Raw genomic sequence first — 24,919 nt, forward strand, 5'->3', positions numbered from 1 at the left:
CATTTGCATTGTTTGCATTTGTTGAAATTCAGGAGTGAAATCACACCCTCACATCAATGTAATGGCAAAAAGACAAATAAACTCATGCATCTATGATTATAATCGTGTAGACTTTTCAGAGATCACTCTTGCAAAATTGAGCGCATATTTCTTAACGATACGTGCTACAGGAGTCGATGGTGGGGGGGGGGGGTGGCTTTATTCAGATTGCACATAGTAAGGAAAATAAGATTATAAAGCCTGTAAAGATTATAAATACCTCCAGGTAAGTACTAGGCTTTTTCTTTTTACCACTAGAATTGCTTTGACTTCTGGCAACAGCACCACAAATCTTTAAAGCTTTAATTTATGCTGTGGAACCTCACTGATGTGTGATAAATTTCATCTTCATACTCTCATTCATCTAAATACACTTAAAAATAATGGCGGTGAAATTTACTGGAGATATATAATTACTTTTGTTGTAAGCAAAACCAAGATCTTTACCACACACGTTTCACCAGTGGGTTATACAATAATGCTTGATGGGGTACTCCTCTGTGTCCTCAATATACAGCTTAAAATTTATGATCATCTGTGAAAATACCAACTTCAAATCCAAAGATCCAGTCTAATCCTGAACATAAATCTACAATTTACATCCTATTGTTCATCCTGCAATTCATTTATAAACCTCAAACTCCATCACAGCATGCAAAAGTACTTTTGTCCGAACTGTGTTTGAACAGCAAGTGGTTTCATCTGCTGCCAAGGAAAAATAAATTTGTTGCCACATCTTTTACAGTTGTAAAATATAATTTCACAGGCAAGAACACTTGCAAGTCCAGCTTCTGTTGGACATGACTTTTTCTATGCCATTAATAGTCTTTCAAAACAACTGTATGAATGAGTCGACATTGTTTTTGACGTATATTCTCTTTTCAAATCAACAAAATAATAAATGAGTACCTCTTGGTGCAGATGAGAAATGAATCAATAGAATTTGAGCAACAAAAGACCACAAATAATTTGGATTCAGCAAGAAATTTAAGTGACAAAAAATTAAATTATGTGATATCACTGTGACAGATTGCTTTGCACTTAATTTGCCAAACCTAAATTCATTTTGTAGGAAGTGAGCATAGCTGGCAAGAATAGTAATTATTACCTATTTCTAATCTCTCTTGAAATAATGCAATATTTTAGATAAAGATATTGTGTTAGGGATTCCAGGATTTGGAATCTGTAAGAAAGAAGTAATGGCAAGTGTGCGTCTTCACAGTGAGCTTGTAGATGGTATTATCTCGTTTTGTCTTGACCTTCCAGTAGGGGTTAAAGGATTTGGGAGGTGTGGTTGGAATAGTTTTGGTGAGTAATTGCAGTGCAGTTTGCAGATAATATGCTATTACCAGAGTGTGGAAGGCATTAATTAATTGTCACACAGGTGGTTTGCTTGGTTCAGAGTATTGTTAAATGTTGCTTGTGTTGTATTCATCCAGACAAGTGAGAGTATCTATCCCACTCCTGACTTACCATTTAGATAATGAAAATGCTTTGCAGTGTTAGGTGTTTCATTCACTGCAACCTATGTAGTGCTTATATTGGTACGGTAAAGGTGAGGGCATGCAGCCAGTCCTATAGTGAGCTTGATTATATCAATATTTGTATCCATTAGAATTTATTTCACATTTTTATAACAATTTTATGATTTCATCATTATTTAATCTGTTTCTTTTCAAGACATTTAGCAAATGTGGATCATTAAAAAGTTGCAGTATCTCAAAGAAGAAGAGCCGGACAGGTGAATAGTTGTCTATTTCAATTTTTAGTGTAAACATTTTGACTATTTTATTGAAAACAAATATTTTTATTATTAAGAAGTTGTCTATCACAAACTGGTGTAATTCTTTTTATCCTATTGCTTAAGAAGGTTGCTTCACTTGAATTGCCAATAATGTGCTTTAAAGGTCTTTGCAATGGTGTGAATTTAAAGCAGATGGTTAGCTAATTATTATCATAATATAATTGTTTATTAAAAGTGCTTTTTCAGTTAAAGTAAAAGCCAGCTTTAAAATAAAGAATTGTGTCCCATATTGTTTAATGCCAATTTGGATTCATAATTAGTTATACATTATAATTGCTTAAGATCCATTTATTGGAGCATAGTTTGACTGTACTCTCCTGCACTCGTGTGAATTACTGCTTCTATAAATTCTGTAGATGCTTTTTTAGTGCTGAAAAGATTTTAAATGATTAAGGTAGATTATCCTGTGGTTTGTTTAAAAAAAATCTCTTTAATCTTGCAAGCTTCAGTATTTTATATCCATTAGCTGTTTTAACTACCATATATTTCGGCGTACAAGTAAAACCCCATTTTCTGGCTGCCTGAGGTGCCCCATTGATTGGCTTATAAGTCGACCCTCAAAGCTCACCGTGCCTGAGATGGGCCATTGACCAACGTAAACGTTGACCCCCCCCCCGTACAGCGCCGATTGATCTGCTGGCATTGGCTGGAGGTGCTTGCTATCATGGAGGGTCCATCGACACAACAAGTGACAAAAATATGAAGTGAGCTTTAAGTTGAAAGTGATCGAAATGGCCAAGAAAACCAACAACTGCGCTGCTGCGAGAAAAATTGATGTACCTGAGAAATTAGTAAGAGATTGGAGGAAAAAAGAAGAGAAAAATACCCAAAAACACAATGTTCTTTGAGAAAAGGAAAATCACATTGCAGAATGGGTACATGAACAGAGGCAAGATTGATACATAGTCATCTGTAATAAAATAAGAACATTTGCACTGCAGTGGTCCAAGTCGCACCCAGACCTCAGTAATGACATGGAGGCAATCATTTCATGAACAGGAAAAATCTGGTATTAACGCCAAAAAACAAAAATTGCTCAGACACTACCAAAAGTTGTAAATTTACTCCAGTTTATTATTCATAACTGGCAGAAACTCCAATTTGAATTGCAAAATATCGGAAACATAGACAAAACCCCTATGGATTTAGACATGATAGGTAAAAGAACAGTGAAACGGAAAGATGTTAAAACTGCAAATCAGAAATACAGGCCTAGAAGGATCAGGTTTACTGTGGTGTTATCGTGCATAGTCAACGGGACAAAGTTAAGACCCATAGTAATCTTCAAAAGCAAAATTAATCTGAAAATGAAATTCCCTGCAGATATTTTTCTACATTTTCATGAAAAAGTATGGATGGATGAAAGGGTTCTAAATATGTTGCTGTTTTCAGATAAAGATAGCGATTTTGAAGGGTGCTAATAAAAATCTCAATGAAAATCTCAGTCAGGAATTCTTTTGGTTTTTCATGGGTCAACTTGTTCACTGAGATGCTTTTGCACAGGCAAACTTGTACGCTGGAACAGCGTGGTTTGGATTTTGAGCATAATTTAAGGTCTCAAAAGTATATCCTGTATATGTCTACCCCCATTTTTTGAGTTTTTTGGGGGTTTCATGACTCGACGTATACTGAAATATATGGTAATTTTGTATTGTATGTACTTCCATTATTTACCTTAGTATAATGATAATAAAAATAATTTTCCCTTCATTTTCTTGAGTTTCTGCATATTTGTGACTCTAGCTGAATAAAAGACCAGCTGAGTTATGCATTTTTCTCGTAGATCTATTATACAGTGCATGACTTGTATATGCTAAGGAATCCTTGGTGATGCAGTTGATGAGCAACTGTGTTGTGAATAATCGATTTGAAATGATGGAATGTATCTGATTGTTTTTTCTGGTTTTGCAGGTTCGCTTTTGTCAATGGGATATGGATTTGTGGAATACTCAAAACCAGAATATGCCAATAAAGCTGTAAAACTGCTGCAGGTATCCAGATTTGCATTGTTTTGGTGGAATATAATTTCTATATTTATTGCTTCACTTAATTGGATTGGATTTTAACATTGTTTTAATGCCTTAGAAATTCAAGTTTTACATTAAAATAGTATAAATAATCCTAAATGATTTTTGCTGAAAGACTGTAAATGTAAGATGGCATTTAACCAAATGTGCAAGTGAGAATTACTGAAGTATGCTGTTAAAAGCAAACCATCATGGGGCGCCAGACTCTGATAGTTTAATGTATGGGATTTTATTGTTTTGTAATTGTGTAGGCATGCATGTTCAGGTTAGTAGAAGTAATTGTAACAAAGCTTCATGCATCGCTTACATAAATGCTCAATCTGTAATATTTGTTTGAATGGGAAAGACACCTGCAAGTTATAAATGGCACGAGTTCAGATTTCCTCCATGTGTTGGATGAATATACTAGTTCATGGTAACTCATGGCTTATTCTAAATTCTACTGCTTACACATTTTTGTTGAAGAAATTTACATTTCCTTTTGGATGCCTGGGCATGGGAGACATTGTAATATTTAGAACTTAGTGGTGGAGGAGAATGAGGATGAGTGGCAACAACTATAATGACACAGCAAGAGAACATTTCTTTTGTAACACAGGAGCATAAGAACAAAGATGTCGATAATAACTTGCAGGTGTCTTTCCCATTCAAACAAATATTACAGATTGAGCATTTATTTAAGCGATGCATGAAGCTTTGTTACAATTACTTCTACTAACCTGAACATGCATGCCTACACAATTACAAAACCATAAAATCCCATACATTAAACTATCAGAGTCTGGCACCCCATGATGATTTGCTTTTAACAGCATACTTCAGTAATTCTCACTTGCACATTTGGTTAAATGCCATCTTACATTTACAGTCTTTCAGCAAAAATCATTTAGGATTATTTATACTATTTTAAAGAAGTATGATGTGAGGAAGAGCTGATTGAATGCAGTTGCACAGAGTCTGGCATCAACATTTCCATTAGTGTAAAATGAAAAAATCTGCATATGCTAGTCAAGATCCATTGCCATAATCGATCCACACATTCCAAGATTTTAAGGGTTGAAAAGAGTTAAGTAATTCAAAGAGTCAAGGGATTTGGGAAGAAGAATAAGCATTTTATTATCAGAGAACATCAGGGTAGGCATGTGGATGTATCAGCATTCTTGAATTGGAAAACGTGGAGCAATGATGACTCAGATTTTACTTGCACTGATCTGTTGCTTAGTTTTGTCACCCTTCGTCACACTAAACTGGGTGTAGGTTACCCATCTTGCTTGCCTGGACTCCAGCAGAGTGATCTCCCAAGATATGATGAAGAAATCCAACGCTCAAGTGCCACAGGAACTTGGAAAGCTTTCAAAGTCCTCCCTCCACCTTTTATAGTTTTTAAATGTCAAAAACATTCAAACACTTCCAACTGCAACTTTAGTAATTTATAAAATTAAAAAAGTATTTAAAAGTAACTGAAAATATCATAAAAATAAATACATTAAGCAAAACTGAAATAAACGTTCAGCAAAGTGTATTTGCTTCCAATAACATAGAACAGTACAGACCCTTGGGCCCACAATGTTGTTCCAATCTATACAAAACTACTCAACAAACGAAACATTCCCTATCTCACACCCATAACTTTCTATTTTTCTTGCATCTGTGGGCCTATACAAGAGTCTTAAATGTCCCTATTGTACCAGTCACCTCCACCACCTCTGGCAATGCATTCCAGGTACTCATTGCCCTCTGTAAACTTTCTCCCCTCACCTTGTATAGATATCCTCAGCTGTTTGCAAGTCTCGCCCCAGGAAAAAAGGTGCTGGCTGTTCATCATATCTCTATCTCTCATGATTTTGTCGACCTATAATAAGTTGCCTCTCATCCTTCTTCATTTCAAAGAGAAAAGCCCTACCTCTGTTAACCTTGCCTCATAAGGCAACTTTACCCATTTAGGCAACATCCTGGTAAATCTCCTCTGCACCGTCTCCATTGCTTCCACATACTTCCTGTAATGAGGCAAACAGAACTGAGCACAATATTCAAAGTATCGTCTAACCAGAGTTTTATAGAGCTGCGGCATTTAATTCAATTCCTTGACTAATGAAGGCCAGCATACCATAAGCCTTCTTGATTACCCCTTCACTCTGCCCAGCAAGTTGAGGGCAGCACAGTTAGTGCAATTCTGAATCCTGCCCTGTCTGTAAGGACTTTGTACATTCTCCCCATTTGTGTGGGTTTTCCCCAGGGGCTCCAGTTTCCTCTCATCTATTCCAAACAGACCAGGTGTTGTAGGTCAATTGGGTGGCACGGGCTCATGGGCCAAAAGCACCTGTTACCGTGCTGTGTCTAAAAAAAAATTTTTTTTAAATTGATTTGAACCCCGAGGTCCCTCTGTTCTTCCACAATGCTAAGAATGCTGCCATTAATTTGTCAGGTGTGTCCAAGAAGAATTCCTGAGGACGAGGGGAGAGGCCATACTGGATTTAGTATGGGGTAATAAACCACGTCAGTGGTGGAGCATTTTTGTGAAAGTGACCACAATACCCTGTCTTTTAGCAAAACAATAGAGTAAAGATAGGAGTAGATAAAATGGAAAAGTGTTTAATTGGGAAAGGGGTAATTAGGATGGGATTAAGCAGGCACTGGGGAGAGTAAATTGGGCGCAGATGTTCTCAGGGGTATAGGGGTGGGGAAAGCACAGAAGTACTGTGGAGAATATTTTGGGAGCACTTGAACATGTTTCTGGATAGGTTTGTCCTATTGAAATGGAAAAGATAGTCGGATTATGGAGCCGTGGTTGACTAAAAGGTGAGGCAGCGAGTTAGCAAGAAGAAGGAAACCTACAGAAGGTCTGGGAAGCAAAAGTAGCCAGGAAGAAAGAACTTGGAAGAGCCAGAGGGCTGCGCAAGAAGGCCTTGGCAAATAGGATTAAGGAAAACCCTAAGGAGCTCTATGCATACAATCTATGAATGCATACATGAAGAGCAGAAAGATGACGAGAGTGATGGTAGGGCAGCTCACTATAAAGGGGGCAAGGTGTCTGGAGGCAGAGAGTACTTTGCTTCAGTGTTCACCAGAGAGAGGAATCTTAGTCAATGTGAAACAACCCTATGTGCTGGAGCATGTTAAAGTTAAGAATGGGGTAGTACTGGATCTTCTCCATAACATTAGGATTGATGTCCCCAGGGCCAAGCAAGTCCTACCCCAGGTTACTACAGGAAGCGAGGGAAAAGATTGCTTGGGCATTGAAAGTGATCTTTGCATATTTCACTGGTCACAGGGGAGGTACTGGAGGATCGTAGAATGGCAAATGTGGTCCCTTTTTAAAAAAAAAAGGTAATTATAGGCCAGTGGACCTTACTTGGTGAGCAAACTATTGGAGAAGATTCTTAGGGACAGAATTTATGAGCATTTAGAGCAGGTCTAATCTCAAGGACGGTGAGCATGGCTTTTTGAGGCATAAGTCATGCCTTACAAGTCTCATTAAATTTTTTGTGGAGGTAACAAGAGATTGGTGAAGGTAGGGAAGTTGATATTGTGTAGCTGGATTTTAGTAAGTAATTTGACCAGGTCCCACATGGTAGACTAATTCAGAAAGTCGTGAGATCCATGGAACCTTGACTATGTGGATTCAGAATTGGCTTGCCTACAGATAGCAGAGTGTTATAGTAGATGGAACACATTCAGTGACTAGTGGAGTTTGGCCGAGATCTGATTTCACCCCTGCTCTTGGTGAATTTTATAAATTACCTGGGCGATGAAATCACCCGATCACAGTAAGTTTGCAGATGACATGAAAGTTGGAGGTGTGGCAATGTAGAAGGTGGTTGTTGGCTTTAACAGGATGCAAACAGGATCCAGTTCGGTGGAAAAGTGGCAGTTGACGTCCAATCCAGATTAGTGATGCATTTTGGATGGTCAAACTTAATTTTCCATCTTTATTTAAAATCCTGATTTAAATCAGTTAATCCAAGAAAATATTTTTTAATGAGTTGGGTAAAATAAGAACTGAATTAGTGTGCTCGTGGGCGGCTGATGTTTGAGTAAAGTTGAACTTCATTGATGCGTAATTCACAAAAATAAACATAACCTCATTAGGTTATTTTCAAACTTTTAACCTCTTAAATTGTCATTTATTTTCATACATGCTTTATCTCCCATGTGCAATTAAGAACAGCTTTTCAGATTATGCACTCCGTCTCAGAAGCAAATAACGTAGCCAGTTTTTATTGTTGATACTGTAATGTTAATATGCAATTAAATACATCTCAACACTAATGGTTGATGTGATTTCTGAGCTATACTTTAAATTTGATAATATTTCACTATTTCCTTATCTTTCCCAGTATTGTCATCAATTCTCAAAATTTCAGTGCAAGGATTTCACAATAGCTCTCAACTACTGAAACATATTTTGAGTTTTCTTAATTTCATGTTTAGTATAGTATCTACTTTTGTTTTGAAACCCTAGCATACTATGTTGGATGATCACCAACTGGAGTTGAAGATATCAGACAGAGCTACAAAGTAAGTTTTTATTTAATGTTTATTTTGTTGTGACTAAACCCATGTAAAATTTTTGGTGTCATTCAATACTCAGGATTTGTACTCCGTATACTTGTATTATTCAATGTTGATCGTTAAGTATGAAATAAAGAATGGAAAGGGTAAATAAGAGACTGGCATTCTAGCTTTACGTTGACTGGGTTTCCATAGTAGGCTTGCTGTAAGAACAGTATCTTGAGTTCATTTTGCAACTGTTATTTCAGAAATAATCTCAAACCATTAATATAATTGGTTTTTAACTTTCCATCAGTATCTTGTTTTTGCAGACATAGTGGCACTTTGTGGCACTGCTGTGGAAAGATAGCCAATGGTGGTCTTTCTCTTGACATTATAAATTTTCCATCACTGTTGGTACACTGAAACTCCGATAATCTGGCACCTTGGGGGAGCAGATGTGGTCAAAGTAGATGTTTCATGCTCTTAGATGCTAATCTTAATACTCTTCCAATGGCATAGAAAAGAAATTAAATGAATCTAAAACGACTGGAAATGTGCAAGCACCCCTCACCTTGGCACTGGCTGCACATCCATCTTTCTTGACCCCAGTGTTCTGGACTCCCACCTCAGCTCCAGCTGTACACCCACCTCACAGACCAGTCCCAGGTCCCATGCTCCACTCTGTTTTCTCATCTCTAATACAACCCACCCCACCCCTCCACCAACATTCTGAGCCCCTGCTCACATTGCAGACGAGTGAGTGACTTTGCCAGATATAAGGTCATCTGGATTTCTGAATAATTAGAATTTTATTAAATTTTTCATGTTGTTGTACGAGCAAAAATTAATTATGCAATTTCAGTTATTGTCAATGCACAAGTTATCCTCTCACCATTTGGCGTTTTTGCATACTTTCAGTTTGATTAACCTGCAACTTTTGTAGAATGAAAACTTGTTTCAACGATGCTTTAAAGAAGAAATCATCTGCAACTTGATCTATATCTGAGGGTGGGGGATGGAGCACTGACTATTTTTGAATTGATCTGACATTTTGTTCATTGATGTAATTGAGAAATAAACTTGTTAATACAAGTTTTACCCCCTCCATAAATCTTCGTCCGCGAAGCCAAGCCAAAGAATACAAAGAGCAAATTTGACATTAAGCGTATCAATACACCTTTCACAAATTTCCAGTTCTTGCATTCACATTTGCTCTGATAGTTAAATTATGGGAGCCCCAAAAAGGTAAATGTGAAAAATTAACCAGATGACTCGTTAAATCTCCCCACAACAGTGACCCATTATATTTTAAAATACCTCCTTTTTAAAATAAGATGAGTAATTTCCATGGAACATGTTTTCAACTGTATCTTGACAAGCAGATGGAATTAGAGCAAAAATTTTCAGGTTGTGCTTTCCACAAGTTAGAGCTGTAGGCTGCTTTCATACAGAAAAGTACACATTGTTATTTTACTTTCACTTTGAGCATTTCCCATTTTAATTCCTCGTTGTTCCCCATTTCACTCACAAGTACAACGTGTTGCAAGTGTGCATTGGCCAATACAATTCATGTCATGTGAATCTGTTGTATGTCCTAATTTAAGGACAATTCCATAATTTATGGATCCATGTTTTAAATTTGTGTTTTTACTGAAACATTTTTTATTTCTCATAAAAATAAAATTTGGAAAATTATTTTCACAATACACTGCTGAAGTTATATTCCCCATTCCAAAGCAACTCTCATGGTAAAGGAAGAATGTACTTTTAACTTTTGTTCCTTCAGAAACTTTTTTTAACCACTGTCAAACAAAGTCTCTAGCTCAGTTTCCCAAAAAAAGTCCAATGGAAAAACTGTCTATTTGAAGAATTCTAATTTGAACTTCTGTTCATAAACTTATGGATGAGCATAAATGTGATCAATTGAGCTGCATTGTTCTCTTGGTGAAACCGGAAAGAAAACCTTTAAAGCCAAATGTGTTAACCTAAAGGCATTAGAGACCTCAAATTTGTCAAGAGTACATACACTACATCACATACAACCTTGAGATTGTTTTTCCTGCAAGCCAGGCAGAATTTCTACTTATTGGTAGTGTAAACTGTTCTCAAAAAAGAGAAATGTAAACAAACTTCAATTATCAACAAATCTATTGCATTTAACAATCACTTTAAGAATATAGGCGATCAGATTTGAAATGTACCACATCTAACTTTACCATTGCTATATCAATAGCTGTTTAATAAAGCAACACAGAACTATCTCTTCTCCTTGTCAAGTCAACATTATAAAGTTGTATATTTGAAAACTGCACTATCCTTTGCATTATTAAATCAAGCTAATTTTAAAAAAAAAGCTTAAAGTTCACACTTATCACTTTATTTGGTTTTCTTGTATTTAATTTTTATTTCGCAGTTTTTGTAGCCCTAGAAACATTATAAAAATAACTTGAAATTGACAAAACATGAAAGTTTTCATAATGTGGTAATGTTGCAACAAAATGTCACTAACTTTCTCATGACACTAACTCAAATTAATTTGAGAAAGTATAAAGATTTTATTTTCAAAAGAGTTAGTTCAAATGCATCCACATTTTCTACATTAGGGCCTTGTGATGTTTTCTGAATTTTGATCTTAGCAAATAAGGATACGGCAGTATTGCTTCAAAGTCACCTGGTCACCAACCTGAGAAATTATTTGGTCTCCTTAAAGGCAGAAATTGTATATGTAATGCCTAAATAAGTTTCGTCAATGATTTTAAAAGTGTGATTAGTTAACTTCTGTCATTGCTGGCTGGCAGAATGGTGCAAATGTTTTGAAATTATGAAGTAATGAGACAACGGCTGCACTGCTATTTTCAAAAATATTTGACAGAATGATGGATTGTGCCATATAACTAAGTTGTGCATTTTCAAGAAAATATATCAATGAAACATTACTTAAAAATGGTTTTCTTTAACTTTGTTCATCATTGAGTTCATAGCAGTGTATATGTATATGCCTCTTATTCTGCTTAGCATTGCTCAAATGATGGATGAATTAAAGTTCCAATAAAACCATATATTACCTGGTGTAGGTCACAGTTGGACCTGGATATCTTGACAACAGAATTCCACTTTATTTGTATGTTGCAAAACTGTAGATTTTGTAATGAAAAATCAAGTTTATTGTCATCTAATTGCACAAGTACAACCTGATGAAATAGTGTTCTCCCATCCTCGGTGCAAAACATGCAGACACGCAATCAGATATAACACACGTACAGACAAGCAAATCATATGCAGGACAAGTATTTTATCTCTACAAATAAATAAATATTGTTTTATACAAATGAGAGTCTTGCATGGTCAGTGTGAGCAGTTCCTTTGATCATTCAGCATTCTCACTGCCCTTGGGAAGAAGCTGTTCCTCAACCTCGTGTTTCTGGTTCTTCCCCGACAGGAGCAGCTGAAAGATGCTGTGTGCAGGGTGGAAGGGATCCTCAATAATTTAGTGTGCCCTCTTCACACAACAATCCCAGTAGATCACATCGATGGAAGGGGAGGGAGTGATCCTCTCTGCCACTGTGTATTGACCTCTGATCCATTTCTTTGTAATAACCGTACCACACTGTGATGCAGCCGGCTAGGATGCTCTCACTAGAGCTCCTATAAAAGGTCGACATAATGCTGGTCTGTAGCCTTGCCTGCTTCAAACTTCTCAGGAAGTGAAGTCGCTGTTGCGCCTTCCTGACAAGTGAGGAAACGTGACCACGATAGGTCACTATTAAATGTGCAATAAACCAAGGTTATAAATGTTAAATCCCTTACACAAAAAAAAACTTCAGTTAATGGCTAAGTATGTGAGAGGGAAGGAAAGAGCAGAAGATGTATTTTGTTCAGGCTATTTAAAATCCACAATTACAGTTGAGTAACTGTCAATTCTAACTATTCCAGTTGATTTTTAAAAACTCATAGCACTTTGGCAAGTATAACGTATTTTGTTGTTCTCTCAGTAGACGAGTACTTTACACCACACTGCTATATCATTGAATCCAATGCAAACTGGGTTTCTGATTATAAAAACACCATTTATGCATATTCTAGATACAGCTATTAATTTGAGTTAGTGACATGAGAAAGTTAGTGTCATTGGGGAAGGGCACAGTATAAGTTTATCAAATCCTCTCTGTTGAAACCCCAACATTAAGTAAGAGAATAATAGTTGATACAAATCGACTGGTCATAAAGACACTGAAATCTGTGAAACCATGCAAAGATTGGGGGGAAAAGTACCTACCATGTTTTCACTTGAATCTTTTGCTTTTTATTGAATAATTTATAAATGAATTATGAGTCATGTTTAGAAATTGTGTATAATGTTTTCCACATATTGAGTGTTGCTGTTTTTTAGTTGTTTTTTTCAATGTGGAATATTCAAGTTTTTAGCAATTAGAAACAAACCAAAATTTCTTGCGTGCAGGCCTGTGAATCAAGAGAGAAAGCTCCAAAAATCAAAGGAACAGAAGGTCTCCAAAATTCTGATTCGAAATATTCCATTCCAGGCTAAAGTAAAAGAAATATGGGAGCTTTTCAGGTAAGGAACTGTTTTACGTGTTCCTCATTATCAGGACAAAATTGTAACATTGAACACTGGTAAATGAAATTATATGTAGTCTGTTTCCGAAGTTAACAAAATTTAATTTCTTGGCCTATATCTACCACTGAGAGAGAGGAAAGAAAGAACTTGAATCCCCTTTCACATTGGCAACCTGCCAAATTTGTGTGTGAACGACCCATTTTGAAATACTGGTAGGGCCATTCACACTGGACCAAGACCCTTTCATATTGCTTACCCAGTATCGTGGAGCAAAGGGGGACTTGGCCTCCGGTGGTGTGCCATATTACATTCTCGCAAGCATTGAATGTTCTATACTCTTCACTCCAGCCTATCACTCTCAAATATTTTCCCACACGTCACAGTGATTTCCCGTCAGTGCAGGGGGTCACAGGAGTTCCCGTCCCCACAATGGGGGGAGGGGAGGGGGCGAGGTGGTGCCATGAGGGATGCACAGAAACGTACCAGGAAGTTTTTGGTCAGGGTTGGCTTATAGATATTGTTAAAACTGTAGTCTCTGCGGCCACAGGAGGCAAAGTCGAAGATGGCAATGACGGTAGCCTGGCACCTGGCTAGGTTGGAGAAGCTGTTGAACATGACAGTGTTGCCGGGGGAGTAATCAGCCAGCTGCACGTCCTGGGTACAGGGACACTCAGGACATGACTCTGGGGGAGAAAAGCTTCATAGCCCATAGGCAGGCAGGGGCTAACTGCACTGCTTTTGGAACCTTGGGCCTGCTGGAGGCACAAGTGGATCAGTCCCCCTCTCCAATCACTGCCTCCCACACCACAGCCCCACCGGAGTTGGTGGGGGGAGGGGGGGGGGTCACAATTTCAGTGCTTGCCATAGGCTCTATTTTTTTTGGAAAAAATATTGGCACACATATTCCCCCACACACACAACCCCTCCACACACACCCCAACATATGCAACCCCACCACCCAACACGCACATCGAACAGGAGGACATGGAGCAGATAAAATAATTGAAGAAAAAAAATAACAAAGATGACTGAATCTCAAATTTAGTTGTCTGCATTTATGCCATAAGCTAAAACAGAACTTTTGAAGTATACTGTAATTCAGTTGTTTAATTAAATTGCGCGTGTATTTTCCCACGTTCTTTTATTCTTGTGTTTTATTCCCGCTACAATTTTCCCATGCTCCTTTATAAATTTTACGCACTTTTTTTAAAATTGTGCATGCAATACAATTTTCTCATGCTCTTTTATTATGTGTGTTTTATTCCTGCTATGATTTTCTGATACTGTAGTAGGTTTATATTGATCAGCACAACATCATGGGCTGAAGGGCTCATACTCTGCTGTACACAATGCTTAATTATGTTTCATTTAGGCATGATTAATTTTGTTTGTACACAAGATAATACATTGATCAGGATTGCGAATTTAGTAAATTGAATACAAAGTTTATACCTTTTTAAATCAGTGCTGCTTATTTGGAAAAAAATCTTTTGCTTCTTTCACATTCCTGCACACACACAAGAACATCATCAGTGTGTCACTAACTGGACTGGCCATATCAGGTCGCCCATTCACATTGCAGCCAATTTGAAACAGATTGGCTTTGATACTTTCCCAAGCGATTAATTCCCAGGTTGATTTAGGGACCCCCCCCCCCCCCCCACCTCATACCGGGATGGGAGCATTCACACTGGCAGGTGAACTGGTAAGTTGCTGGATAATTACTGTGTTCAAGTGCCAGTGTGAAAGGGGCTTGAGTTTATATAATGAATTGGAGGCCTCATGACAATCCAAAATATTAGCCCTTTTCACATTGGCTAACCAGTAAATTAGCAGTTCAACGAACTGGTTCAAAATAGCATTTTTGCCATTCACACTGGACCAATGATAACAGGTTCTCTGCGCCCTTTCACACTCATCACCTGGCATCCCAGAGCAACGGGTGCCTGTCCTCCAGTGGTGAAGTCCTGCATTCTCTCTGTCCATTTTACACTGGGCCAACTGGTATGCCAATTCAAAACGAATCAGTGATGATCCCCGGCGCGATCTGACACCTGATCCGGTTCACGATTGTTCACACTGGCATGTTAACTGATAGATTAGCAGTTAATTACTAGGTTAAAGTGCCAGTGTGAATGAGGGCTATTGATCGGGCAACAAAATATTTCTGATGTAGTAATTTTTGTAACAGGGAAATGCAAAAATCAGTATGCACATCACAGTGAAATAATCCTTCATATTGATGGTTAAAAGTTGAATCTGAAAACACTACTACAACACTTCTGTTGGCAAGTACTTATGTAAACTTTATCCAATTACCAAAGTTCAACACATTTTGGCTTCCATGAATGATTTCTGAAGTGTTGTGCACCTGTAGCTTATTTTCTCTAGTTCTTTTTTCTCAATATTCTTTTGCAAACTGGAACACTGAAAATTTTTGAAAGATATCCAACAATCTCTCCTTACTCATCCTTCAGCTATCTCCTTTTTTCCTGCTCCTACCCCCACCCACCCCCTTTCTTTCTTGAATTTTGAATTTTCCCCCCTTCTAAAATAATCCTGAAAAGATTGCTGTTTGGTTGGCTCAGTTGGAGGCCAGTGGTACTTTAAGGAGACCAATCAAGCTTAGAGAGATCAGTGGTCATGAATAGATTGGCTATCCACTGATTACATAGAGCATAAAGGGAAGAGCATGTCCTGAACAATGCACATGGCCTATAAACTGTAGGACAATAGAAATAATTCATGGGTTATAATACAAGCAAGAAAGCCACTGGACAATTTAAAGGTACGGTGCATGAGGAGAATTGGGCTTCCTGGTAGAGGTGGACAGGAAGGGCATTTGGTTCACTTGCCTTCATAAGCTTAGGCTCTGAGTATAAGAAGAGGTTCCTGGAATTTCCCTTGAAGAGATTGGATAGTCTGGGTTAATTCTCACTGAAATATAAGAGGCCAAGGTGTTACCTTATGGAGGTTTTCAAAAGTATGAGAGGCATAGATGGGATAAATGGTCAGAATAATTTTCCCAGGACAGGAGAGTTCTGACCTTTTGGGTACAGGTTTAAGATGAGAAGGGGAAAAATTTAAGAGATGGAAGGGGTAAATTCCAGAGATGGTGGTAGAGGAAGGCATTTGGACAGATTACTTAGATTGGAAAGGAGTCTTGTAATATTGGCCCATCATGGGCAAATGAAATGATCATACTGAGACATCATGATCTTCGAGGACAAGGCTGACCTTGAGGCCCACATTTCGATGCTGTACATTTCATGTTTCTCTAAAGGACAGGGGAGATGTGGTCTTTGTAAGTTATTGACATTGTTGGTTGTACCAATCATGTTTTAAGGCAGGATAGGAGAAAATCATCTCAGCAGTTCTTGAAAGCGAATTTTACCAATGTCTCTTTTAATTGGGCTAGATGCTTAACAAATTATCTTGCTCGCGCACAATTTTAGGTTAAAAACCCAGTTCTAGACATTACTCTTTCTTGCCACAGATTGAACAAATACACTTCTTGGTTTAATCACCAGAGGGCACAATAACCCTGCAAAATGAATTTAATCTGTTGGTTTCTTATGTTTATAATTTTTGAGGTTTTGAAAAGAAGTCTTGAAGCAAGTTATGAGTTCAATGTTCATGTTTTGAAGGTTTGTATGGCCATAATTGCTACCTTTTCAAATTTTCACAATAGTTGTTAAGTTAGTTTTCAACAATTTTAAAACAAATTTTAAATAAAGATGGTACATTAATTTACGGAACCAAGAGGACTATCAGTTGTAATGCTCTTAATTTCAGCCGGGAAAGACAAAGTAATGGGCTTGAAATAATGCTGCAGATCTATGTGATCATTTTGGAATTGGAAATCTGACCCAGAAGCAATTAGCACCTCTGCATGTGTTAGGATACTCTACATATTTTTTGCTATGTATTATGCCCTCATGAAGAGGTCACATTTGGTGTGTGACGTTTAGCGTTATTGTAATACTCCAAGCATGAATATTGTTTGAGAAAGACCGTAGGCTTCAAGTGGACATAATAAATTTTATTGGAGGATGAAGACCAGCTCCAGCGTGCCATTTGAATCTACAGCTCACATTTTAGGGTTGAGAATAATCTCTTCTGACTAAAAAAATCTCCTCTCCAAGTTCTTCAGTCAATTATATTACTATTACCATTAGTCTAGACCCATCCCTACCCAAGCTATTGTAAAGTGTTTTGTTATTGAAGCAAATTCTGCCATCTTCCATCTGACAAATATGGCTTTTTCCCTTTGTGATCCAGCTATCAATTGAGATATACACCGAAGATAATACAGTGTCTCTTAAGAATTTAAAGTTTTAAACTCATTCAGCATGTTAGAATCTCTTAAAGCAATAGTTAAATAGTCAGTTGATTTAGAACAGCTTTGCCTTAATAATGGTGGCAGAGCGTGACATAATTTAATCAATTGTTTTGACTTGGCTCCTTGAGATAGCCTTTCAGTTAGCTCCACAGAGTTTGAAATGTCCATATTTGGGTATGAGGCTTCAGGAAATCTGTTAATCCCATAGGAAGGATATGGAAAATATTTGCTGGAATGGCATAAGTGAAACAGATTCTTTAATTGAAGAAAAAAAATAAGAGAATTAACAGAGGTTCTCAAAATTCTGTAGTGTGTTTGTAGAGTAAATTGATGATTTTGTCAGCTAGAAGTTGCTCCCAGCAACCAGTTATTTGTGCTGTATTTGTGCATGTGATCAAATACATTTATCTTCACACGTCAGTGCAAATTTGCAGTGAAAGCCATTTTGATCCAAATTGTGAAGCCTTGCACTGTGGTGTGTGCAATATTATTCCTCCAGCCAAAACCAAACTGCTAGAGGAACTCTTGCGCCTTGTTAGCAGCTGTAGAGGGTCATGGATTTTGGACCTTTTCGATCAAGGCCCTGCATCAGAACTGAGTTTGGCGAGGGAAGTTACCCAGTCTAAAGAGGACAGGGAGGAATGAGACAGGCCCAAAGGTGATCTGTCAATCAAGGAGGGGTGAGGAATGTCGGGCAGATGGACCTAGTGGGGAAAATGGATTAATTTTTCTCTGTTCATGTGGGCTTGCAAGAATTACTTACACAAATTGTGAAAGAAAACTTTGGCAGCTTATCGAGGAATACTTTGTTCAAGTTAGCTCTCAAGCCTAACCGTCTTTGAATGGCCATGACATTGAGTATGTAAAATTGGTGTAAAAATAAAATCAAAAAATTAAAATCCCATAAGCATTTCTAAAATATGTTTAAAAAGTAACAAGTGTTAAATATTTCAAAATGTTCTTCAACTAAATTCTTTCAAACAAACTTTTTTGATTATTTTATTTATATTTTCATAAAAGCTTGTACAGCCATATACAGTGTCCTGCTAACAACGGCAGTTCACATTCAAATATACATATATACATTTTCTTTATGATTATATATACTAGCCCATGTTTCTACCAACTCCCCTCCCCCCACACATAAAACAAGATGACTCACTAAAACTTCAACCAACAACAACAAATTTTTAACAGGAAAATAAATAATAAGAAAGGCACAGGGATTGTCGCAGCTCAGTGGGCGGCCTCTGGGCCAATATTCATTCCTGGCTTTCCTTGATCAGGATCAGTGCAAGGGAGAGGAAGCTGCAGCAAGGAACAAGGAAACTGCCATGCGCCAATGTAGTGCATATATGGCTGCCAGATCTTACGAAAGGTACTCTATTTGTTTCTCAAGTTACAAATTATTTTCTACAGGGGAATGTAGCTTAACATTTCCTTGTTCCATCATTCGATACTGGACTTGCAAGTTGCAGCAATGCACTTCCTGATTAAAGCACGGTTAATTACCTTAAAAATCAAGTCATTCCTCACAGGTTCACTGTTTCAGCTCCAGTTCTAACGAGGCTCAATGAGTAATTTGCACAGAATTTGCGGTGGAGCTGCAGTAAGTTAATGCTTTGTTACTAATCTATATGAGTAAAACAACAGCTCTACTAGGGATCACACAAAATGGCAGATATCCGTCATTTATGGCTCATTTTCTTATTTTATAATTTTACTTCAATGTTATTGAATTGTCTGACGTGTCTTTTCCATATTCCTTTTCTTTTTTTTCTTGCTCCCTTCGTTTTTCTTTTAATACTTGAAGCATCTGGAAACGCTATTGGGGGAGTTACTGAGTTTTTTTTCCCTTTAGTTTTCCTTCTCTTATTAATTTCCTTTTTTCTATCTTCCTTTTTTCTATCATCCTTTATTCTTTGATCTTTTCCTTTTTTCTGTCATCTTTTCCTTTTTCCCATCGACTTTTCCCTTTTTCCTATCGTCTTTTCCCTTTACCTATCGACTTTTTCCTATCATCATTTCCCATTTTCCTATTGACTTTTAGCTTTCTCCTATCGTCTTTTTCCTATCTTCATTTCGCTTTTTCCTATTGTCTTTTCCCTTTTTGCTGTCATCTTTTCCCTTTATCCTATCGACTTTTCCCTTTTTCCTATCATCATTTCCCATTTCCTATCGTCTTTTCCCTTTTTCCTAATGTCCTTTCCCTTTCTCCTATCGTCTTTTCCCTATCTCCTATCGTCGTTTCCCCATTTCCCTTTTTCCTATCGTCTTTTCCCTATCTCCTATCGTCATTTACCCATTTCCCTTTTTCCTATCGTCTTTTCCATTTTTCCTATCGTCTTTTCCCTTTTTCCTATCGTCTTTTCCCTTTTTCCTATCGCCTTTTCCCTTTTTCCTATCATCTTTTCCATTTTTCCTTCCGACTTTTCCCTTTCTCCAATCTTCTTTTCTGTTTTTTCTATCGTCTTTTTCCTTTTTCCTATCGTCTTTTCCCTTTTTCCTATCGTCTTTTCCCTTTTTGCTATTGACTTTTCCCTATTTCATGTTGACTTTTCCCTTTCTCCGATCGTCTTTTCCATTTTTCCTATCGACTTTTCCCTTTCTCCTATCGTCTTTTCCCTTTCTCCTATCATCTTTTCCCTATCTCCTATCGTTGTTTCCCCGTTTCCTTTTTCCCTATCGTCTTTTCCCTTTTTCCTATCGTCTTTTTCCTTTTGGCTATCATCTTTTCCCTTTTTCCTATCGACTTTTCCCTTTTTCCTATCGACTTTTCCCATTCTCCTATCGTGTATTTCCTTTTTCCTATCGTCTTTTCCATCCTATCGTCTTTTCCCTTTTTCATATCGTCTTTTCCCTTTCTCTTATCAACTTTTCCTTTACTCCTATCGTCTTTTTCCTTTTTGCTATTGTCTTTTCCCTTTTTCCTATCGTCTTTTCCCTTTTTCCTATCGTCTTTTCCCTTTGTCCTATCGTCTTTTCCCTTTTCCTATCGTGTTTTTCACATCGTCTTTTCCCTTTCTCCTATCAACTTTTCCCTTTCTCCTATTGTCATTTTCCTATTGTCTTTTCCCTTTTCCTATCGTGTTTTTCATATCGTCTTTTCTCTTTCTCCTATCAACTTTTCCCTTTTTCCTATTGTCTTATCCCTTTTTCCTATCGACTTTTCCCTTTTTCCTATCGACTTTTCCCTTTCTCCTATCGTGTATTTCCTTTTTCCTATCGTCTTTTCCATCCTTTCGTCTTTTCCCTTTTTCCTATAGTCATTTCCCTTTTTCCTATCGTCTTTCCCTTTTTCCTATCGTCTTTCCCTTTTTCCTATCGTCTTTTCCCTTTTTCCTATCATCTTTTCCATTTTGCCTTCCGACTTTTCCCTTTCTCCAATCTTCTTTTCTGTTTTTTCTATCGTCTTTTCCCTTTTTCCTATCGTCTTTTCCTTTTTTCCTATAGTCGTTTCCCTTTTTCCAATCGTCTTTTCCCTTTCTCCTATTGACTTTTCCCTTTTTGCTATTGACTTTTCCCTATATCATGTTGACTTTTCCCTTTCTCAGATCGTCTTTTCCATTTTTCCTATCGACTTTTCCCTTTCTCCTATCGTCTTTTCCCTTTCTCCTATATCTTTTCCCTATCTCCTATCGTCGTTTCCCCGTTTCCATTTTTCATATCGACTTTTCCCTTTCTCCTATAGTATTTTCCCTATCTCCTATCGTCGTTTCCCCGATTCCTTTTTTCCTTTCGTCTTTTCCCTTTTTCCTATCGTCTTTTTCCTTTTGGCTATCATCTTTTCCCTTTTTCCTATCGACTTTTCCTTTTTTCCTATCGACTTTTCCCTTTTTCCTATCGACTTTTCCCATTCTCCTGTCGTGTATTTCCTTTTTCCTATCGTCTTTTCCATCCTATCGTCTTTTCCCTTTTTCATATCGTCTTTTCCCTTTCTCTTATCAACTTTTCCTTTACTCCTATCGTCTTTTTCCTTTTTGCTATTGTCTTTTCCCTTTTCCTATCGTGTTTTTCATATCGTCATTTCCCTTTCTCCTATCAACTTTTCCCTTTCTCCTATTGTCTTTTTCCTATTGTCTTATCCCTTTTTCCTATCGACTTTTCCCTTTTTCCTATCGACTTTTCCCTTTCTCCTATCATGTATTTCCTTTTTCGTATCGTCTTTTCCATCCTTTCGTCTTTTCCCTTTTTCCTATAGTCATTTCCCTTTTTCCTATCGTCTTTTTCCTATCGTCTTTCCCTTTTTCCTATCGTCTTTTCCCTTTTTGCTATCGACTTTTCCCTATTTCATATCGACTCTTCCTATTATCCTATCGACTTTTCCCTTTTTCCTATCATCATTACCCTTTTTCCTATCGTCTTTTCCCTTTTTCATATTGTCTTTTCCTTTTCTCTTATCAACTTTCCCTTTTTCCTATCGTCTTTTCCCTTTTTCCTATCGACTTTTCCTTATTTCATATCGACTCTTCCTTTTATCTTATCGACTTTTCCCTTTTTCCTATCATCATTACCCTTTTTCCTATCGTCTTTTCCCTTTTTCCTATCGTCTTTTCCCTTTTTCCTATCGTCTTTTCCCTTTTTCCTATCGTCTTTTCCCTTTTTCCTATCGTCTTTTCCCTTTTTCCTATCGTCTTTTCCATTTTTCCTATCGTCTTTTCCCTTTTTCCTATTGTCTTTTCCCTTTTTCCTATAGTCTTTTCCCTTTCTCCTATTGTATTTTCCTTCCTTTCGTCTTTTTCCTTTTGGCTATCGTCTTTTCCCTTTTTCCTATCGTCTTTTCCCTTTTTCCTATCGTCTTTTCCCTTTTTCCTATCGTCTTTTCCCTTTTTCCTATCGTCTTTTCCCTTTTTCCTATCGTCTTTTCCCTTTTTCCTATAGTCTTTTCCCTTTCTCCTATTGTATTTTCCTTCCTATCATCTTTTTCCTTTTGGCTATCGTCTTTACCCTTTTTCCTATCGACTTTTCCCTTTTTCCTATCGACTTTTCCCTTTTTCCTATCGACTTTTCCCTTTTTCCTATCGACTTTTCCCTTTTTCCTATCGACTTTTCCCATTTTCCTATCGACTTTTCCCATTCTCCTATCATGTATTTCCTTTTCCTATCATCTTTTCCATCCTATCGTATTTTCCCTTTTTCATATCGTCTTTTCCCTTTCTCTTATCAACTTTTCCTTTCCTCGTATCGTCTTTTTCCTTTTTGCTATTGTCTTTTCCCTTTTTCCTATCGTCTTTTCCCTTTTTCCTATAGTCTTTTCTCTTTTTCCTATTGTCTTTTCCTTCCTATCGAATTTTCCCTTTTTCCGATCGAATTTTCCCTTTTTCCTATCGACGTTTCCCCATTTCCCTTTTTCCTATCGTCTTTTCCCTTTTTCCTATCCTCTTTTTTATTTTTCCTATCATCTTTTCCATTTTTCCTTCCGACTTTTCCCTTTCTCCAATCTTCTTTTCTGTTTTTTCTATCGTCTTTTTCCTTTTTCCTATCATCTTTTCCCTTTCTGCTATTGACATTTCCCTTTTTGCTATTGACTTTTCCCTATTTCATGTTGACTTTTCCCTTTCTCAGATCGTCTTTTCCATTTTTCATATCGACTTTTCCCTTTCTCCTATCGTCTTTTCCCTTTCTCCTATCGTATTTTCCCTATCTCCTATCGTCGTTTCCCCGTTTCCTTTTTTCCTATCGTCTTTTCCCTTTTTCCTATCATCTTTTTCCTTTTGGCTATCATCTTTTCCCTTTTTCCTATCGACTTTTCCTTTTTTCCTATCGACTTTTCCCTTTTTCCTATCGACTTTTCCCATTCTCCTGTCGTGTATTTCCTTTTTCCTATCGTCTTTTCCATCCTATCGTCTTTTCCCTTTTTCATATCGTCTTTTCCCTTTCTCTTATCAACTTTTCCTTTACTCCTATCGTCTTTTTCCTTTTTGCAATTGTCTTTTCCCTTTTCCTATCGTGTTTTTCATATCGTCATTTCCCTTTCTCCTATCAACTTTTCCCTTTCTCCTATTGTCTTTTTCCTATTGTCTTATCCCTTTTTCCTATCGACTTTTCCCTTTTTCCTATCGACTTTTCCCTTTCTCCTATCATGTATTTCCTTTTTCGTATCGTCTTTTCCATCCTTTCGTCTTTTCCCTTTTTCCTATAGTCATTTCCCTTTTTCCTATCGTCTTTTTCCTATCGTCTTTCCCTTTTTCCTATCGTCTTTTCCCTTTTTCCTATCATCTTTTCCATTGTTCCTTCCAACTTTTCCCTTTCTCCAATTTTCTTTTCTGTTTTTTCTATCATCTTTTCCCTTTTTCCTATCGTATTTTCCCTTTTTCCTATCATCTTTTCCCTTTTTCCTATCGTCTTTTCCTTTTTTCCTATCGTCGTTTCCCTTTTCCAATCGTCTTTTCCCTTTCTCCTATCGACTTTTCCCTATTTCATATCGACTTTTCCTTTTATACTATCGACTTTTCCCTTTTTCCTATCATCATTACCCTTTTTCCTATCGTCTTTTCCCTTTTTCCTATCGTCTTTTCCCTTTTTCCTATCGTCTTTTCCCTTTTTCCTATCGTCTTTTTCCTATCATCTTTTCCCTTTTTCCCATCGTCTTATCCTTTTTTCCTATCGTCGTTTCCCTTTTTCCAGTCGTCTTTTCCCTTTCTCCTATTGACTTTTCCCTATTTGCTATTGACTTTTCCCTGTTTCATGTTGACTTTTCCCTTTCTCAGATCGTCTTTTCCCTTTTTCCTATCGACTTTTCCCTTTCTCCTGTCATCCTTTCCCTTTCTCCTATCATCTTTTCCCTATATCCTATCGACTTTTCCTTTTTTCCTATCGTCTTTTCCCTTTTTCCTATCGTCTTTTTCCTTTTGGCTATCATCTTTTCTCTTTTTCCTATCGACTTTTCCCATTCTCCTATCGCGTATTTCCTTTTTCCTATCGTCTTTTCCATCCTATCGTCTTTTCCCTTTTTCATATTGTCTTTTCCCTTTCTCTTATCAACTTTCCCTTTTTCCTATCGTCTTTTCCCTTTTTGCTATCGACTTTTCCTTATTTCATATCGACTCTTCCTTTTATCCTATCGACTTTTCCCTTTTTCCTATCATCATTACCCTTTTTCCTATCGTCTTTTCCCTTTTTCCTATCGTCTTTTCCCTTTTTCCTATCGTCTTTTCCCTTTTTCCTATCGTCTTTTCCCTTTTTCCTATCGTCTTTTCCCTTTTTCCTATAGTCTTTTCCCTTTCTCCTATAGTCTTTTCCCTTTCTCCTATTGTATTTTCCTTCCTATCGTGTTTTTCCTTTTGGCTATCGTCTTTACCCTTTTTCCTATCGACTTTTCCCCTTTTCCTATCGACTTTTCCCTTTTTCCTATCGACTTTTCCCTTTTTCCTATCGACTTTTCCCTTTTTCCTATCGACTTTTCCCATTCTCCTATCATGTATTTCCTTTTTCCTATCATCTTTTCCATCCTATCGTATTTTCCCTTTTTCATATCGTCTTTTCCCTTTCTCTTATCAACTTTTCCTTTCCTCCTATCGTCTTTTTCCTTTTTGCTATTGTCTTTTCCCTTTTTCCTATCGTCTTTTCCCTTTTTCCTATCGTCTTTTCCCTTTTTCCTATCGTCTTTTCCCTTTTTCCTATAGTCTTTTCCCTTT

The 24,919-nt window shown here is 37.2% G+C and overlaps 1 protein-coding gene across 5 annotated transcripts in view; it reads left to right on the forward strand.

Annotated features, from left to right (window-relative positions):
- Positions 1 to 24,919, forward strand: part of rbm19 (RNA binding motif protein 19) — a 267,475-nt gene that overhangs the window by 83,853 nt on the left and 158,703 nt on the right. For 4 of the 5 annotated variants that reach the window (XM_069933162.1, XM_069933161.1, XM_069933165.1 and 1 more), the window contains exons 18-21: positions 1,720 to 1,780; positions 3,755 to 3,834; positions 8,333 to 8,388; positions 12,824 to 12,937. In XM_069933162.1, coding sequence (XP_069789263.1) covers positions 1,720 to 1,780; positions 3,755 to 3,834; positions 8,333 to 8,388; positions 12,824 to 12,937 — 311 coding nt within the window. Of the gene's footprint in view, positions 1 to 1,719; positions 1,781 to 3,754; positions 3,835 to 8,332; positions 8,389 to 12,823; positions 12,938 to 15,131; positions 15,229 to 24,919 lie in introns of all 5 variants that reach the window. The other variant, XR_011356240.1, reaches the window with a different exon arrangement.

The sequence above is a fragment of the Narcine bancroftii genome, chromosome 4 (assembly GCF_036971445.1).
Source record: "Narcine bancroftii isolate sNarBan1 chromosome 4, sNarBan1.hap1, whole genome shotgun sequence".
NCBI classification, from domain to species: Eukaryota; Metazoa; Chordata; class Chondrichthyes; order Torpediniformes; family Narcinidae; genus Narcine; species Narcine bancroftii.